Raw genomic sequence first — 18,958 nt, forward strand, 5'->3', positions numbered from 1 at the left:
TCTTTCTCTCAACATTACTTTGAGGAAGTCAATCTATGTTTTTACATATAGCAGTTATTATTTTTGTGGCTATATAGTAGTTAAGCCGGAGAAGGCAATGGCACCCTACTCCAGTACTCTTGCCTGGAAAATCCCATGGACGGAGGAACCTGGTAGGCTACAGTCCACGGGGTCACTAAGAGTCGGACACGACTGAGTGACTTCACTTTCACTTTTCCCTTTCATGCGCTGGAGAAGGAAATGGCAACCCACTCCAGTATTCTTGCCTGGAGAATCCCAGGGACAGCGGAGCCTGGTGGGCTGCCGTCTGTGGGGTCGCACAGAGTCGGACATGACTGAAGCGACTTAGCAGCAGCAGCAGTAGTTAAGCCGGTGGATTTACCACAGTTAATTTATGTTTTAGATTTTGAGATAATTTTAGTTTTGAGTTTTTATGAATAACGCTTCTCTGAACATTCTTTCACGTCTCTGTAGTACACTTCAGTATATTTTTCTTTTGAGTAAATGCCTTAAAGTAGAATTGCTAGTTACAGGGTATGTATAGTTTAGCTTTAAGTTGGTATTGCTAAATAATTTTTCAGAGTAATTATACCAGTTTACATTGCTTTGGCAGTGTATGAAAATTGCAGTTTCTCTACATTTTAGCCACTGTTTTTAAACTTAGGTGTTTGTCAGTGTTTTAAACTTAGGTATGGACTTAATATGATTTTGGATATAGACCTTTTATAGACCACCTTTCCAAAGGAAGCAGACACCTTCTTGTAAATTCTCCCTACAGTGTGTACGTTGGGATGAGGATCCTTTGAAAGGAAACTACAAAGAATGTGCTTTTTAGGGCTTTTCTAAAATTTCCCTTACAGAACATTCTTTGGATGGATAAAAATAATTTAAAAAATGGAATGTAAACAAAGCAAGAGGAAAGAATAAAAACAAACTTTAAATCAAGTGACTTTTACCAAGGAGTGATAGAAAAAGAATGTTACCACCATTAGGTTGATTCAGAACTATTGTTAAGGAGTAGTCAAGTGAACACAGAGAAATGATTGTTAAATAGTTCTTTCTTTCTCACTAAATAATATTTTTATTTTAAACACCTGATAGTTGTATAAGTTTGTAAAGGAAATTACTTAATATATGCTTTTTTTTTCTTTTCTTTTTCCTTTTACTAATCATATACCTTTTATTTTCTCCTGTAGCAAAATTCATACCAACCAACAAATAAAGGAAGATACAAAGTCTTATAAAACATCTGGGAAAAACTTTTACCTGTGCTGGTCTGTCATAAATGTGGCGGTTGTCTTCAGTTTACAGTGTATTTTAAATTAAGATTTTTAAAATTCTGTCTTGCTTTTTTTTTTTTAAGTATAAGAAACCAGTATTTGTTAACAAATCTTCTTTCTGTAAGTATCCTCAGAATTATCAAACTCTATTTAAAGCAGGCCTGTTTTCATTAAAGTGTCCTTTAATGCAAAATTTAAATATCAATATTTTAACTATCTGGGTAGTATTCCAGAAGTTTAAGAAAATTAAAATATTTGAACTTTCCATTGAAGATAATAAAGTATAAAAGTTGCTAAGGGGTTGTTCACCTTATCTTCTTGCAATGAAACTGTGATCATCTCCTCAGAAAAGGTAAATTCTCTAATTTTGTGTCTCTACCTTGAGCTTAAATCTTACTTGACTCAGTAGAACAATATGAACTGGATATAAGAGTGTTACAATAGAATTTTTACAAAATGGGTTCAGAGTTTTTGTTTCAATTTTTATCATCTTATAAGGGTCATAGTTGGACTGCTTTTTGGTTTTGTAAAATTAAAGTTTTGTAGTATAAGAAATTTTTGCATTTCTTTACACTGCTAAGAATTTTAGTATTGACTGCTCTTAGGTTCCCTTCACAACCTCTGGCTCTGTGCCTAGCTCCTAGCTCTTTTCTAATCTTTCTGAAGTGAAAGTGATTTGTCACCTGTAAATATGAATATGGTTGTTTTTTTCCCTTTAAAGTGTTCGTTTATACATCTGTACATATAAACACCCTACCAATCTGATTTTTCTTCAGGATTATTGAGTAGGTTGTGAACTTTCTTTTTTTTAAAAAAAGCATGACACCCACATTTTAGACTTAGACTTTAAGCATTTCTCAGTGAAATTTAGTTTACAGAGAATCATAAATTATATTTTTGAACCTTGATATATATTTCCTGAGTATCCTAATTTAAATTGTGATAATTGGATCAGCTAATGTTCAAGACTCCTGGTGTGTTAGAACTTCATATGGTTGTCACTCTTTGAAAAAATAAAATTTTCAGGAATTAAATAGTTGTATTTCTTAAAAGATACAGAAGTTCCTTTGAGTATTCTTGACTTGGAGCTTTTAAAAACGAAAAAACCCAAAGGGTATTATAGCTGTTAAATCATTTCAATAGTATATTAAATGGTTAAAGTGACAGGAGGTATCAGTCTTTATTTCCTCAATCTGAAGTTACCCTTACTGAAAATCTCAGGTATATTCTTGAATCTCTCACATATCTACTTTTTTACTTGAGGAAGAAAACAGATAAAACACATGTAACAATAGAATCAAATAAACCATTTTCTCTAAAATTTTAGGCATCTTGGGCTGCTCCACCCCCACCATTTTATTTATATCCTTATTTTTATTACTTAGTGATAGTTTGTTTCCTTTGATAGACTATGTCACAGTCTTGTCCCACATTGATGGCAATTGGTGCTCCCTTCAGCCTGCTCGATCACTTTGAGATTCAGAGTTGTATATCATTTTAGTATTGTTACCTTTATGTTTGTACATCTAGTTGTCATAAGCCACTGATAGAATTTTGTTAAAATGAAGCACATTTCTTTAGTTACTACATTTTTTAGTGTCACACTGACTCTTTGGTTTTTAAAATTTGAATGACTTACAGATTAATTTGTTTTTTAAAAAATGCAGTATTAGTATTTGCTCATGTTTTTTAAATTCCTTATAAAATAAAGTTAGCCTGCATTTTCCTAAAATTATCTTTGCTGAAATATCTTCTGCATATCTAATTTTGTTTACTTTGCTAGGCATGAGAGAGAAATATACTCTATTAAAAAAATTCTCACAACCCAAAATACATAGTTCTATCCAAAAATATCTTCCTAAAGAAACCTCTTAATCTTTGATGGTGTTTATATTTGGCATAAGATAGGCTGTAGGTGAAATAATGGGTTCATGTGCCAGTTGGTGTTTTATCACAGTGACGCTTATTCTTTAAAAATGGAAATATAGAATGAAATGATAATGGCTAGATTCTCTCCAACTCCTTTTAGACACTTTATTATCTGATATATTTTGTATCTTACCAGCCTTGTCGGTATGCCAAGGTGTTCAGCTGGTAGTCACAGTGCACCTGTGACTGCAGTTCTTCTTTCGAAGGAGGCAGATCCTGTATGCAAAGAAGTTTTTATTTGTTTGAGCAGAACCAGCTCTTGAATGCCTGGGGTTTATAAATCCCATGAAGCCAGCTGTAGAGTCCACTTCTAAGTAATTCACCAGCACCTTAAAAATCACAGCCTAGAGAGCAAATCCTCTAAAGTTATAACTTGGTTTTGTGTGACCTCTTTTTCCTATGATGCCTTGCTTTGGTTTATAAAACCACCAGCTAACATGCTTTAGTGACAGATAACTTAGCACTTGTTTGAGATAGAAGTTGAGGGGAAAATGATAATTGAAATGAAGTTCAGGGTAAACAACTGTGTTTTATTTATTTAGTCCCATTTTGGTCATTTATAGATGACATGCTGAGTTCTTACAGCAGGCATAAATTCTGAGTGGCTAACCCACTGTGATCCATGAGAATACTCTTCCTCTTAGAATTGAGTCTGGAGCTTCCATTTCTTCACATTTTGGTACATAGTTTTATATAAGAATCAGAATCTATTGACATTTTTTTTTATGCTTTCTGCTCTGGCATGAAAAACTGAAGTTAATCTTTTAAAAAGATACATGTGTAAATACAAGGAGAAAGAGAACAGATGAATGTGTGTTGAGAGGTCGAGGGAATGTCTTAACGTTGTACTCAGTTTAGGTGTTGTAACTACCAGAAAACCTTAATAAAATCTCTCTGGAGTGAGGCGTTTGGCTTGGACTATAACAGCATCTCACACATTACTTATTGAAACATGTGCTGTACTCTTAGGCCAGCTCTGCATTTCTGTTACTAGGTAAAGATTCCCTGCTGTATCTGCAATATTACCAATTGCAGATATTTGAAGATCCTTTTTTTTCTGTATCAACTTATAATTTATTTGAGCAGGAGTCCGAGTAGAAATATGGAAAGAAAAGTGTAAATAAACGAATTCTCTCAATGTCCCCACCGCAGTATCAGTGGTCTCACCTTTTTGGTTCTTTATGGCCAAACTGGTATATAAGTGCATACTGTCAAGTCACATGATAGGTGAAACATTTAGTTATGATTATTTTTCTTGACCTTGTCCTCTTCCAGATATGGCATAAGCTTATAGAAGTTCATGATGGTGAAGCTCAAACCTTTAAAAAGAAATTCTAAATTTGCATTAACCTTGTTCTTTTGGAGGGAAAAAAATGTGAAATAAAAAAGTTCTAACCCCTTTGGAAAACTAGAACTCAGAGTTACTCTCTCAGATATCACCAGGATTGCTGTAAAACCTAGAGTTCCAGAATTTAAGAAAATCCTGATTGTCTTTAATATATGGAAATAGTGCGTTTTGGATATTAGTCTGTTTTCACAATTTCGCTTATTATGGAATAAAGAAAATATGAGGATTTAGTATGAAAAATGTTCTTTGTCCACAACAAAAGCATGTCATTTGAACTTGGCATTTGGTAGTAGGTGAATTTTTTGCAGCCTATCAACTCCTGGCAGTTCCAACAGCCTTGAGTGTTAAAAGTGTCCTTGGCCTTTATTCCTGAATTTCTAGGAGGCTCTCAGGTGCCCATGTCCAGCCACGTCAAGATAATATCGAAGGTAATATTTTCTTTCCATGCCTTTGCCCGAGGGAGTCTTCTGGGAGCTGAGATTCCCAGAGTTGTACTGTAGACTTTTGGAAGAATCCTTGCTATCTCCAGGCCAACCCTCAGGCTAAATCTCAGATTTGGAAACCTCCATGGAGAAATGGGAGAGATGCCCTTAAAGAGAACATAAGTTCCTCTGTAACTGTAAAAAAGTCTAGGGTTGCTATTTGTAAATGTGTCTGGGATGGTAATGATTCTGTGATACATGCTCAGATTTGAAAGCCACTGATAATCTTTACTTCGCTTTGTTTCTTGGGTTTTGACTAGCTATTATCTAAAGCAGTGGTCTCCAAAGTGGGTCACAGTAAGCTATTGGAAAGCAAGGAGAAAATACTGGAGCCTCTATTTGTATTTCATTTTTAAAATCTCATCCTTTGAATTTTTTGAGATTTTGTTATTACATGATATATCAAGTATAATGTTACAGTTTAGTGTAACGGTTCATATACATAATTATAAGTAAATTCACATATGGGGGACACTTGGACAACCTTTGGCAAGTTGCTTAAATGCTTTAAATGTCTTTTTTCACATAAAAGATTACAGTAATACCTATTTCAGGATTTTTGTAAGGATGAAATGAAATAATACATGTAAATCATTAAAGCGTATAAAAACAGTGCCTAAATAATTAGTATTCTTACTACAATGGATGTATGGGAGTGCATTTTCTTAAGTTTTCTTTCTGTATTGCTGTATCTTTCAATGTTGCTATATGCTGTATACTAGCAAGGACAGTCAGTGACTACTGATAAACTAAAATCTAAAAAATGAAATTCATTTTTCCTATAGATATCTTTCAGTTCAAATGAATAGCATTTTAGAGCACTCGTTGCTTTAATTGAAAGTTCTTTAAGTGGCAGCCAGTTCCCACTCTATTTGAATATCCCTTTTTTTGCCTTTTCGCATATATACAGTCACCATTTATCATGATGGTTTGCCTGTATGATCTGGCCTATTCTGGGCCAGGTTGAGGCTGTTGGAGAAGGAATGCAAAATGTTGAATTGAGTCCAAATTGTATTTCATAGGTGTACACTTTTGAAGAAGAAATGTTTGGATATAAGTCAAATAGTGTGACAATTACAAGTGTGCTCTTTTTACGAATGAAGTGAGGATAAATGCTCTTGAAAAAGCCTCTATATTCAGCACTGGTTGTACATTCTACCATGTTATGTGTACTACAGTACCTCATTAAGACCAACTTGAGATAATTATCTGAAAATACCAGATCATTGCTTTTAACACTGTATTTTGATTATTTGCATTTTTGTCTGCTACAACAGAAGGTAAGCTTCTTGAGGTTAGGGACTATATCTGTCCTGTATTCTTAGTAGTTTGACATTATCTTCATTTCACACATATAGAAGCATTTGAAAAAAAGCAGTGACTTGTCCAAGGTACGGTGGCTTCCCAGGCAGCTCAATGGTAAAGAATCTGCCTGCCAGTGCATGAGACACATTCTGTCTAGGTGGGAAAGATCTCCTGAAGAAAAAATGGCATCCTGCTCCAGTATTCTTGCGTGAAAAATCCCATGGACCGAGGAACCTGGTGGGCTGTGACTGAGCGTGTATATGCATGTGTGCAATACACACACAGGCATGCACGCACACACACTGTCCAAGGTCCCAAACCTGGGAATGTCTGACTTCCTCTGTTCCTCTGTCTGCTTCTCCATTGGGCCTGCAAATCATTTGACCTTACTGGTATGAAAATTTCCTTTTGGCCATACCTTACACCTTGTAGGGAGCTTATTTCCCCTACCAGGGATTGAACCCAGGCCCTCAGCAATGCAGGAGTCCTTACCACGGGACCATCAGAGCATTAACAAGTTTTCTTCTTAAGTGGTTTTATGTGCTAATGCCATTTTGGTTAAAAGTTTAAAGTTACGAAAATTAAGGATCTGAAAGAGTCATGGTATGGTAGCACTACAGTGCATTCTTATATTTCCCTTTCAAGAATAAAAAAGAACTCTTGCTTAGAGAAAACTTGTTTTTAAAAAGTCTTTGGAAGGCTACTTCATGTACCCTAAAATCCGTGTATATGTTTTAGTTGTTTTCTATGTTGGTATTTTTCTTTTATATGTGAACAATACTGATATGATCAGTCCTGTTTTCTAGTATTTTATAGGATTAATAAGATGGAGAGAATCTTGTTACAGAACCCTGCTTGCCAGAAAATGATTGAGCTTGCCTGTTCTGTGTACTCTATTTGGTTTTTCTCCTGGTTTGTGTTGCTGTTGTTTAGTCGCTAAGTCATGTCCGGCTCTTGTGACTCCGTGGACTGTAACCTGCCATGTTCCTCCTTGTGTGTTCACCTAGAAAAGTTGTTCAATTCAGTTCAGTCGCTCAGTCATGTCCGACTCTTTGCGACCCCATGAATTGCAGCACGCCAGGCCTCCCTGTCCATCACCAACTCCCCGGAGTTTACCCAAACTCATGTCCATTGAGTCAGTGATGCCATCCAGCCATCTCATCCTCCGTCATCCCTTTCTCCTCCTGCCCCCAATCCTTCCCGGCATCAGGGTCTTTTCAAATGAGTCAGCTCTTTGCATGAGGTGCATGAGGTGGCCAGAGTTTTGGTTTCAGATTCAACATCAGTCCTTCCAATGAACACCCAGGACTGATCTCCTTTAGGATGGACTGGTTAGATCTTGCAATCCAAGGGACTCTCAGGAGTCTTCTCCAGCTCCACAGTTCAAAAGCATCAATTCTTGGGTGCTCAGCTTTCTTCACAGTCCAATTCTCACATCTATACATGACTACTGGAAAAACCATAGCCTTGACTAGATGGACCTTGGCTGGCAAAGGAATGTCTCCACTTTTAATAGGCTATCTAGGTTGGTCATAACTTTCCTTCCAAGGAGTAAGCGTCTTTTAATTTCATGGCTGCAAGCACCATCTGCAGTGATTTGGGAGCCCCCAAAATAAAGTCTGACACTGTTTCCACTGTCTCCCCATCTATTTGCCATGAAGTGATGGGACCAGATGCCATGATCTTATTTTACTCTTCCTTTGTTTCCTACTGGCAGCAGCACTGGGCCAAATGCTGTGCTCATGGTACAATCCATTGCTAGGAATTATATCCTTAAAACAGTGTTCATTGCATGAGCAAAAAGGGTCAAGTTCCTGCCTCTGGCTTTTGCCACACTGTCAGAAAAATTGCCTTCCTGGGAATCCTTTGGTGGTCCAGTGATTAGGAGTCCACGCTTTCACTGATGGGTCTGGGTTCGATACCTGGTTGGGGAATTAGGAACCTGGAAGCAGCCTGGCGTGGCAGGGAAAAGTATTTTAAAACATAAGACAACCATGCTTTTAAAAATATATATCTTCGCTCAGCAGCCTTCCTAATTCAGAATCCTCCCCTTTCTGACATCTTTGAATTAACCGATGGGGAAGAACTGGGAAAACTAATACCGTTTGTTAAATTGGCTTACAAGCCAATTTAACTTATGGGGTGACCCATAAGTCAGAAATCTATGCAGTAGCTACATAAATGGGGAGATCTTGTAAGCAAACTACCTGTCCTATCCCTTCCTGTGATGGTAGAGTGAAGAATATGGTAATTCAGAGGAGAGCATGGATATAAAAACTATTATTAACCTTTAAGCTTAGCCTCACAAAGTGAGACTTCATTATTACATGATCCTAGGACTGAGGGCTCGAACACCTCATTATTTGACTATTCCTCATTTTATTAATATTTGCAGGTGGAGACCTCACCCCGCACATTTGTAAGTAACCAAAAGTCAGGCTTGTCCTTTCAATGTGCTTTGGGCAGCGCCTAGAACAATAAGGCAATCTTTTTGCCAACAGCAATTAAAAACACAGTTTCTAGAACAAGGATGCTGGGTGCAAATCCTAGCTCTACCATTTATTAGTCCTCTAATTTGAAAAATGGGGTCAGTAATAGATCCAGTATCACTGAAGTGCGATGAAAATCCACTTCACGAAGTTATTACCCTTTGGAGAGCGCGATCCGCACCAGAGCCTAAGTAGCTCCGGTCTAAGCGCCGCCTCCTGCCGTCTTGCCGCGCAAGCGCAGCCAGGCTCCCTGCGCTACTCTTCCCCAGGCTTGCGTGCTGGTCCTCGGCGGGAGATTGGGTCTCGCGTCGTGCGTGTGCGTGTGCGTGCGCGGTACTCGCGAGCTCGCGCACGCCGCACCTCGCTCTACGGGGCTGTGGCGGCCTCTTCCTCCTGCGTCCGGGGCCGATCTGTGAGCGGTGGCTGCGGTGGGAGCTGAGAACCAGGGTTCGCTTCACCGCCAACGCCCTCGCTGCTTTTCCTTCCGTCTCGGGCTCTCAGCGCAGTATAGAGGCGTCGGGCTGGGAAAGGAGCGGCGCCAGCGTGAGGTTTCCAGCCGATGGGCAGCCCCTGAGCACGCTGAGGGGCCGGGCTAGTAGCGGCTGAGGTAAGTAGACGCCCGGGGGGTTGTCAGACGGGCCGGGGGCAGAGTCTGGGCGGCGGGTGCTCGTGGGGAAGGCAAGGAGGGGGCCAGAATGAGGGCCTAGCCAGCTGGTGAGAAGAGGTCTCCGACCCGCGCCTGAGAAGGGGCTCTGGCCTAGCCCGGAGCGAGAGGAGGGGCCCCGGTTTGTAGCCTGCTCTTCCCTGGGCTTGAAGCCATTATTGGGGGGAAATTCCTCTTGCGGCGGGGGGAGGGGTCACCTTTTCTTTTCTTCGAGAGGTCAGAATCACTTTTCCCCCCGCCACTTTAAATTAATGCCTGCCGACTTTGAGATGGACATCTAGATGGAGTAGCCTGTGACTTGTGCAGCTTGCAGAACTCCGGGTGCACGACGGCGGGCTATCAATTTTGATTATCGGAGGCTACACAGCCCTTTCTCTAGTGTGGGCGTGTATCTCCTGCAAAGTTGTAATTGCTGATACGCTAATAAATCGCTTTCGGGCACAACAGGTAATATATTTCTAAACGCCTCTTGTCAAATAAGGATTCCGGCACCGGGGAAACTGCGCAGTGGGGCACAATTAAGGAGGAGAAAGAAGACAAAGAAGGCCGTTATTTATGTTCTGTTCTAGTATCAAAACTTTCCGTGGTGGGGCAGAGTGCATGGCTACTGGCATTTGTTTTAGCCTTTGCTGAACAGATTTTCTGAGTGAAGTCGATCACAAATGGACTTTTATTTAGAATTATAAAATCGCATATGATTCTGTATGGTTGTTACAAGCCAAATGGCATGAAATAAACCTCTGAGAATTATGTGTTTGCTCTTTAGAAGAGAGCGGAACTTGGATTTCTTGAAAGGACGATTTTCTTCATGTTTGAAAATGAATACGTTCTGATGTTACTAAAAATAGCTGTAGTTCTTTATGTTGGCAGTAATGACTGCTACATTCAGGAGAAGGAAAATGAATTGTTTTATAAAGAACAGCTCACGGAAAGACTACTGGGGTTAAATGCACAGTAAAACAACTTAAGGGATGGCAAGTTTTAGCATATGCTTTAAGAATTCAAATTTAGGTGGTCCAGTGGCTAAGACTCCATGCCCTCAACTCACCGAGCCCAGTTCAATCCCTGGGCAGGGAATTAGTTGGCATATGCCACAGCTAAGACCTGGAAGAGCCAAACAAATATTTGAAAAAAGAGAATTCTAATTTAGTCATTGTTAAAATACATAGAAGCTCTTAGTTGATTCCTTTATATTCAGTGAACTATTTTAAAAGATTATTAACCTTTGCTAGTCTTCACAGTCTGGTTCTGTACTCTTGGATTTCATTCAGTTCAAACTTTCTAGAAATGTAGTAGTTACAGTAGTAGTTATTCTAACTCTCTTAAGTAATGAGGCCTGCATTGCTTTCAGTGAACTCTCTACTATAGTATCCTAAGAGTCAAGAAAGAACAGTTATCTGGTGAGCTCTGAGCTGGGACCAGGGAGGCATTGTTAAGTGTATAATTAAAGCTTGAATGTGTACATACTATGTACAAACATATCAATTCAACATGCACCTACCACTGTGTATGTTTATATGTATGATGATTGTGCACACAAGGATCTAATGATGCTGATTCCCATCTTAAAAAGTTGACTTCTGAAAGTAGAGGATTGGTTTTAACTGTTTGCTTTTTTTAGTTAACTGCTTACATGGGTAACAGTCATAGTAAATTTCTTTTCCAGCTTGTTAATTAGTTATTGAGTAAGGTGAGAATTGTACTGATTTTTTGGCGTTAGCAGGGAAGGAAAATATAGAGCCCTTCTAAACTAGCCTTTAGAAATCTTCCTTTAAGTAAGTATCTTGTTGTCTTTCTTGGGATAAACAGCTTTACTCCTGTCTATTTTGTGTCCTGGTTCTTAGAATAGTGTTGTGCATGGAGTTGGCCCTCTATTAAAAAATGAGCTATGTCAGAAGTAAATTAACCTAATATACACCGGGACTTCCCTGGTGGTCCAGTGGCTGGAACTCTGTGCTCCCAAAGCAGGGCCTAACTTCCATCTCTAGTTGGAGAACTAGATCCCACATGCTGCAGCAACTAAGACTTCACATGCCACAACTAAGACCAGGAGCAGCCAGATGAATAAATAAATAAAATATTAAAAAAGCATAATACAAACCAAATGCATACATCCCTGAGAAGATTAAAAGGAGTTGAAGATGGGTGAATTTTTTTTTTGTCTTGTCTACTGTTTAGATGTTGTGTTTTTCTTCAATGTTGGTTGAATGGTGTTGGTGTCTGAGTAAAGGATATATGGCAGAATCTTGCTTCTGAAAACCTAAACATAATTAAGCTTAGACTATATATCCTGATAGTGATAATAGATGATGAATGTTCTGACATAGTAAGAGAAATGAAGCTAAGGGAAGTAGGTCCAGAGGGAAGGTTTTGGTTAGTGATAGGAACTTAAAAGGCATGAACTATAAAACATTGCAACAGATTGTAGGAAAAAAACCGTTTTCTCCTTCTAGTGGCAGTACTTTCTGTGGAAGAGAACTGGTACCTTTCTGGCTGTTTATACTAGAGCTTTCCAGCAGGGTGATTTCTGAATAATAAAATTGAAAAAGAAGTCACTTTGGGAATTCCCTGGCGGTCCAGTGGTTAAGACTGCGTGCTTTCACTGTGTGGCCCAAGCCACAAGGCATGACCAGAAAAAAGAAAGAAAAAGGGATCACTTTTTCTCTTACAATCTGCTCAGAGGTCAGTTTCTATAACCCCCCCCCCCGAATATTTGGGAACATCTGGAGAATATTTTGGTTGTCACAAATTGAAACGGAAAAGAGGAGGGTATAGAAACTGACATCTAGGGAGTGCAGTGGGTAGAGGGCAGGGATGCTGCTAAGCATCTTAAAATGCACAGGACAACCCCCCACCTTCACCCTAGCTAAAGAATTATCTGACTCAAATAATAATTGTCCCTATGAAGAAACCCTGTTGATTCAAAAGTTACATTATCTGAATTTGTATTTGGCTTTATTGTTTCCTAATGTGTGACCCTGGCAAGTTGCTTGAAGTTAAAATAGAGCTAATAGTATGTTCCTCATAAAGCTGAGTTGTAGTGATGATAGAGTTGAGATGTAGTGCCAAACTTATTACCTGGCACATAGAAAATCTCAAAAACTGGTAACTTTCAGTTAATAGTATTACAACTGGAACATATTTTGATCTCTTATTTCTCATCTGAAATTATAATTTGAGCAAATGAAATGATAAATGTTTTTCCTTCATAGTTAAGATTTTTAAGCTAGCTGGAAAATGGCCCTATATCTGTTGATTTTTAGCAAATATTTAGTAATGTAACTGAATTCAGTTCTTTGACTTGATTCCCATTTCCTTTTAGGTTTATGATTGAAATAAATTTGCAGTGGTTTTGGCTCACATTAATTATATGTTCTTAGCCTCTTGGAGTAACTATTTTCATAACTGGGGTTTTGGTGCAGTTTTACATTTATGAAAGGTACAGGCAAATATCTAACAACTTGTGGCTGAACCTTCATAGACATTTGTGACTGTTTCTAAATATGCATTAGAACTCATGTCTTTTTTTTTTTTAACCTCGTTGAAATATAATATTGTAGTCTGTATAGATTCCCTTTTTCTGTATTTCTAAATGATGTGGCTATTTAGAGCTGACTTGTCATTGTGGCAGTCATATTACAGCCTTGAAATAAGAAACAATTCACAGGGATGTTTCACAGACAAAATAGTCATTGAACTGTTACAGAGCTCTTATAAGGGGAAAAGATTCATGTCATATTTATGGCCAAGGCACGAAGCAGTGTTGCATATTCAGCATTTTGTCTTGATAACCACACTTTAAAAAGTATTTTATTATGATTGTTACACATATTTTTTAGTATAAGCCTCAGTTGTTTTATAAATGTTCACTTATTTTAGCTAATGGAAACCTTTGTTTACCCTTTATGTTGGTGCTGCCTCCTATTTGGATACAACAGTTTGAAGGGAGTCAGTACCTACGGCCTATAGATTGTGTTCTTTGCTTGGCACATTCTGTCTTTTTACAGTGTAACATACACTCAGGATTTGTATAAGTAATAAATTATAATAATGCTGAAGAAGCACCCACCTTTGAAAACTGGCTGGATCAGAAGTATACATGTGGGAAATATAATGAAAGGCCAAAGGGAGACATTCTAAGAATGTTAAGGAAACTAAAGAAAAAAAAAGTACCATGTTAATAACAGTTCTTATCTTTATTACCTTTTTTTGGACTTAATCTAGAAAAGAAAAACCTACAGAATATAACAGATTTTGCATACACACTTTTCTGATCCCTATGCAAAAAACATTATGACTGCTAAATCAGTACTGGTGTTAGTTATCTTGCATGGCATTTGTGCCTACCAGTGATTAAACTGAGAAAAAAGAAGTATCTTTGAATCTGCTGATGTGTGTTTGTTTATAAGTGGTCTGGAGTCCTGCCTGTCAGCTAATTTTAGAGAGCCTGCATAGTTGTTGGGAGACTGACCGTTTTCCCACTAAATGCTGTCATTCAGATATATATTTGTATATGTGTATTTATGCATATTTGTCCTTTATTTTTGGTAGAAAATGATGCATCCTGTTGCCAGCAGTAATCCAGCTTTTTGTGGGCCTGGCAAACCTTCCTGCCTCAATGAAGATGCCATGAGAGCTGCTGATCAGTTTGACATATATTCCTCCCAGCAAAACAAATACAGCCACACAGTCAGCCACAAACCAATGGTTTGTCAGAGGCAAGACCCATTAAATGAAACACACTTGCAGACTGCAGGTGGCAGAAGCATAGAGATAAAAGATGAACTAAAGAAAAAGAAAAATCTCAACCGATCTGGTAAGCGTGGCCGCCCTTCAGGAACCACCAAATCAGCAGGATACCGGACCAGCACAGGCAGACCCCTGGGAACCACCAAAGCGGCTGGATTTAAAACAAGTCCAGGCAGACCTTTGGGTACAACTAAAGCTGCAGGATACAAAGTCAGCCCAGGGAGACCTCCAGGTAGCATTAAAGCTCTATCCCGTCTTGCTGATCTTGGCTATGGCTGTGGGACTGCTGCTTTTCCTTACCCTATGATACATGGTAGAGCTGTTCATGGGGTGGAGGAAACCAGCAGCGAAATCAAGCCACCCAATGAGTGAATGAGGCAGGAAAGGAGGGCCAGGTTTAGAAGGAAGATTGTGGATAATCCCAAAGCTTCTTGGTTTTATTTTGACATACATGATATGGCCTGGGCTTTCCAAATTTGTTTTCCCATTTGATTTTTTTTTTCTGCTTTTGCTCAGAAACTGTCATATGCTGACAGATGCACTCAAGGCGTAAGCAGTGGCTTTGTATTTGTACATAGGTTCAAGTGTAACACCTATCTAAATCGTTTTTGCTTTTCTTTTAGAGTTATGGTTGTATCTCATTTCATTACTATTTTTTTGTCATTCTAAATGCTTTATGTACTACACAGTTGAAACCATTATACCTATTAGTTTGTGAAGTTAGCTTACAATATAATAAAGATAATATCTAAGGTATTTTTAACTGATGGAACAAAGCAAACTAATGATTCAGGATTACTTGAGGTAGTGGCTGGAGGGGTTTTTTTGGTAACATTTATGTTCATGAGACAGGACACAGATATATGTTTTGGCATTTACATAGACTTCATATGTTAAAAATCTTATTTTTAATGTTCTAGGTTTAAACAGTTTCTATTTATTGATCTACATGGCATTAATTAATTTAACCATTATTTCTTTAAAAGTTCTTTAGCATTTGCCTTTCAGCCATGTTTAGGTTGTGTATTTTTTAATTGCCTAAGAGCATGTATACCAAACACTACAAACAATTCATATTTACAAAAAAATTAAACTTTTTAATAAAAGCTGCACATTACATTTTTGGTGAAATACAATGCATTCTGAGAATAGCATATTTAATATAATAGAAAAAAATATTCTTAAGGTCTGCATGTTGCTATAGTTAATACATTTTGCCTTTTATATACTTGGTTATAAAGCATTATGCTTAAAACACTGTTTAATAATGTTCATTTATTAAAAAATATTTTTTAATTTTTTCTGATAAATTGTCCCATTGCATTAGCACTTACTGTGGTTTCAGGTCTATATCTACCAAAGGACAAAAATTGAATGGTAGACTGTCAAACTGGTACAAACAAGATGCAGTTTTCTGACTGTCAGAGCCCAAATATTAAGAAATAGGAATCCATCTATGCATGAAACATGTAAGAAATATGTTGATTAGTTTAATTAAAAATCTCATTGTGGCTGTAGTGAGACCACTTCATCCAAAATAAATTTTTTTCCAACAGATTTTGCTTTAGAAGCAAGATAGATAGGAAAGAAAAAAAACATTGGGCAGACATATATAGAAGGGACAGGGATATCTCTCGTCCCTCTTTTTGAAAGCAGTCTTCGTTAATATACATTTTATTCTGAGTTTGATCTAAATAAAATAGATTATTATAAACTTTGGATTTGGAAAAAAAAATTTCACTGAATTTTAAAGTTACTGTGTATGTATTTGTGAGCTTAAATGCCTTTGAAATTATAATGTAGGTTTGCAGGACCCCCAGACTTTTAAAATAATTAAAATTTTCAAAGGGCGCATATTATGTTGTTTGGGTTTGCTTTCAGTTAATGCAAACTCTGGTTGCAAATGGATGTCACGTTTCATACCTTTTTATCAGGAAAAAAGCAGCAAGCCTTCAGGTGTTCCAGTGATGCCTGACACAAAGAGCTGGACTTTATGCTGCTCTTTACAGTAAGAGGTGTTGCATTTTATGTGGTGACTGTGTGCGCACTGGCTTCTAAGACAGTGACCTCAACAATTCTAGCTTTGCACAAACCATAGAGAGCAATGTTGGATGACTACATAATTAGTTGTAACATTCTGGCAGCTAAATTGCTATAACAGTTTCTTCTTGCAGAAGCTTAAAATACAAAACTTTTAATATAAATCTACTTAGAACAGTATAACTTCTGACATACACAGATGCTTACCTCTCTATTCATATGTTCATCCATCCACTTTTATTATGTATTTGTCATTCAGTTGTTTCTGAAGATGATGTTCAGCAGTTGGCTGCTTAGAAGTCCTCGTTTGAATTCCTGAAAGCAGTTGTTTAATTTAATGTTCTTCCATAGAATTATATATATCATAGTCAAGGGTTTGGTTGTGTATTCTGTTTTATAGGGTGCCCATTTGATGTTTCCCTTTCAGTTTTATTTTCTTTCCTGATTGTGTTACACATGCCCTTTCTCCCTGCGTTTTCCTACATATTTGTTCCCCTCCCGTTTCTCCATCCTCCAGCACATCTACTCAGTGGTGCTGTGCTGTGTGTCAGAAGCTAGAGCAGGTGTATTATTGTATGATGAATCTTACATACAAGTTAATGAAATGGTGAGATCAACTAAAGGAAGTGATGTCCATAACAGTGTTTTATTAATATCAGGAGCTATGTTCCAGGAAAAAAAGTGATTGGATAACCCCATTTAGAAAGCTGAATTTTCTGTTTTATGAGAAGTTACCTGGAGTATTAGATCTGTATGCTGAGGAGCATCTGCTTATTCTACTTCCTTTTCTCCTTATGAACAGTTTATTGGTACCATGTTGAAGAGAAAGACATCTAAGTGATAATATGAATGAAGTCTTAACATAGAAAATATTTTTACTTCTCTACAAAGACTATGTTGTGCATCTTTTGTAACACTGTCTCTTGTCATGATAAACACTGAAATAGCATGTTAAACAATTCCTTATATTTTAATACAATCAGTTGGGGAAAACTGGCTTTTCCCCCCTACTGTATACTTGTTCCTTGAAAGGTAAATTGCTAATTCTCTATTGTGTAATTCTGTTCTTTACAAAATAAGTTTCACTATTCTATATTTAAACTGTTGGTCAGAAAATGATCTGCTATTCAAGTAAGTTTGCTTTACTTTTTTCTTTAAAAAATATTTTAACATGCCTTATTTATTCTTACATCAACATATTAGGAGCTAATACAGATGAAATTTTCATTTGCTGACAGATATAACTTTGCATAACTAATCTTTAGTGTGGGATGATTTTGATACTATCTTTGGAGTTTTGCACTGGATATTAAAAAACATTAGCACAGCACAGTGTATTGGAAAAAAATAAGTATCTGATTAATTTTAAATATTTGGAGATGTTTTAAAAATCAGTGTTTCAGTTATACTAAAAACTTCTTTATATTTTTTATTTACTTTTTAAAAGAAACATCTGTTAAGGTAGTAAAGGTAATATTAATTCCAAACTGATGTTTGTGTGAATTTACATGTATTTTTTCATGAAATAAGTAACTTTTTTTTAAATTAAGGAGCAAAAGGAATGATCTGGATCCATTTATTAGGTTAAAGGTGACTCATACAATGTAGGAAAAGCCAGTGTATGAGCTAAATGAAAAAAAAAAAACAACAACCACCTTTTATATTCTAAGAAGCTTTAGGAACAATTCAGGGGATGTTGACAATAACTACTACTCTGTCGGTCATTGTCTATATATGCAGTAAAATTTTATGATCCCTTTATAGTAAAACATAAGAATTCATAACAGCTGTTTGAAACATTTTTTCCCTTTGACATAAGATATTTTGATGCTGTTATGTTTTTCTCTTTATTATATCTTAACTATGTGCTGTTAAACTCTAGGATGTATCTAAATCTTTCCTTTGCTTTCTCCCCTTACTCCCCCCAAGTAGATAAATCTGTTTTCTCACATAATGTATTTAATTTTGGAAAATTTAATGCTCCAGTAAATCAAGTATGTGATTTATAGTAATCAGACCACTTTGATTCTTTTAGTTTCACGGTTTCATTTTTCCACAAATAATTATGGAGAAAATAATTACCAATTAACTGATACAAGCACGCTGTCCTCTGCTGTAAAAAGTCTGAATAGATACTGTGTATGTTTTTATGTCCATGAACTTGAGCTACTCGTGTGCAATTATGTGTATGGGAATGGAGTAGTGTTCATGATTTGTATCTACATCATCATATGGATGTATATTTATTAATAAAGTCATTACTTTAAAACCAACTGTGTTTACTACTCTATTTCTTAGCAGAGTATTTTCCAAGTAGGGTAATTATAAATGGTAAAACTGGGGACTTCCCAGGCAGTCCAGTGATTAAGACTCTGTGCTTCCACTGTGAGCGGGCGTGGGTTAGTTCAAGTGAGTGTGGGTTTGATCCCTGGTTAGGGAACTAAGATCTCACATGCTGTGCAGCGCAGCTGAAAAAGTAAAAATAAAAAAATAAATAAATGCTAAAACCTCTTTTATGATTGGTAATTTTGTATTTTTGTTGGGTTGTGATTCCTAAAATCTGCCTTTCTGTATTTTTTTTTTGAAAATAGTAATTATTTATATACTTGTAATTTAAACTTCTAACCTATAAATGAATCTCCTTTTCTTCCAATTATCAAGATACTTCAGAC

At 37.1% G+C, this 18,958-nt stretch overlaps 2 protein-coding genes across 8 annotated transcripts in view; both read left to right on the forward strand.

The window, feature by feature from the left end:
* The window catches only part of DDX46 (DEAD-box helicase 46), a 50,306-nt gene extending 47,992 nt beyond the window's left edge, over positions 1-2,314 (forward strand). For all 6 annotated transcript variants that reach the window (XR_014057265.1, XR_014057266.1, XR_014057264.1 and 3 more), the window contains exon 23: positions 1,197-2,314. Coding sequence is in view for 1 of the 6 variants with exons in the window: in XM_081502924.1 (XP_081359050.1) it covers positions 1,197-1,244 (48 nt within the window). In the remaining 5 variants the exon portion in view is untranslated. The remainder of the gene's footprint in view (positions 1-1,196) is intronic.
* A 6,882-nt stretch (positions 2,315-9,196) lies between these two features.
* C6H5orf24 (chromosome 6 C5orf24 homolog) lies at positions 9,197-18,559 on the forward strand. Of its 2 annotated transcripts, XM_081502927.1 has the most exons (3): positions 9,197-9,440; positions 14,049-14,478; positions 16,181-18,559. In XM_081502927.1, exons 2-3 carry the CDS (start codon positions 14,052-14,054, stop codon positions 16,219-16,221), a joined length of 468 nt encoding a protein of 155 aa, XP_081359053.1. In that variant the 5' UTR covers positions 9,197-9,440; positions 14,049-14,051; the 3' UTR covers positions 16,222-18,559. The 2 variants fall into 2 exon arrangements, with proteins under 2 accessions (XP_081359053.1, XP_081359052.1); XM_081502926.1 differs by lacking the exon at positions 16,181-18,559 and having other exon boundaries at positions 14,049-14,822.
* Positions 18,560-18,958: the final 399 nt, after the last annotated feature.

Source organism: Giraffa tippelskirchi, chromosome 6 (genome assembly GCF_054371585.1).
Source record: "Giraffa tippelskirchi isolate mGirTip1 chromosome 6, T2T-mGirTip1v1.2.pri, whole genome shotgun sequence".
NCBI classification, from domain to species: domain Eukaryota; kingdom Metazoa; phylum Chordata; class Mammalia; order Artiodactyla; family Giraffidae; genus Giraffa; species Giraffa tippelskirchi.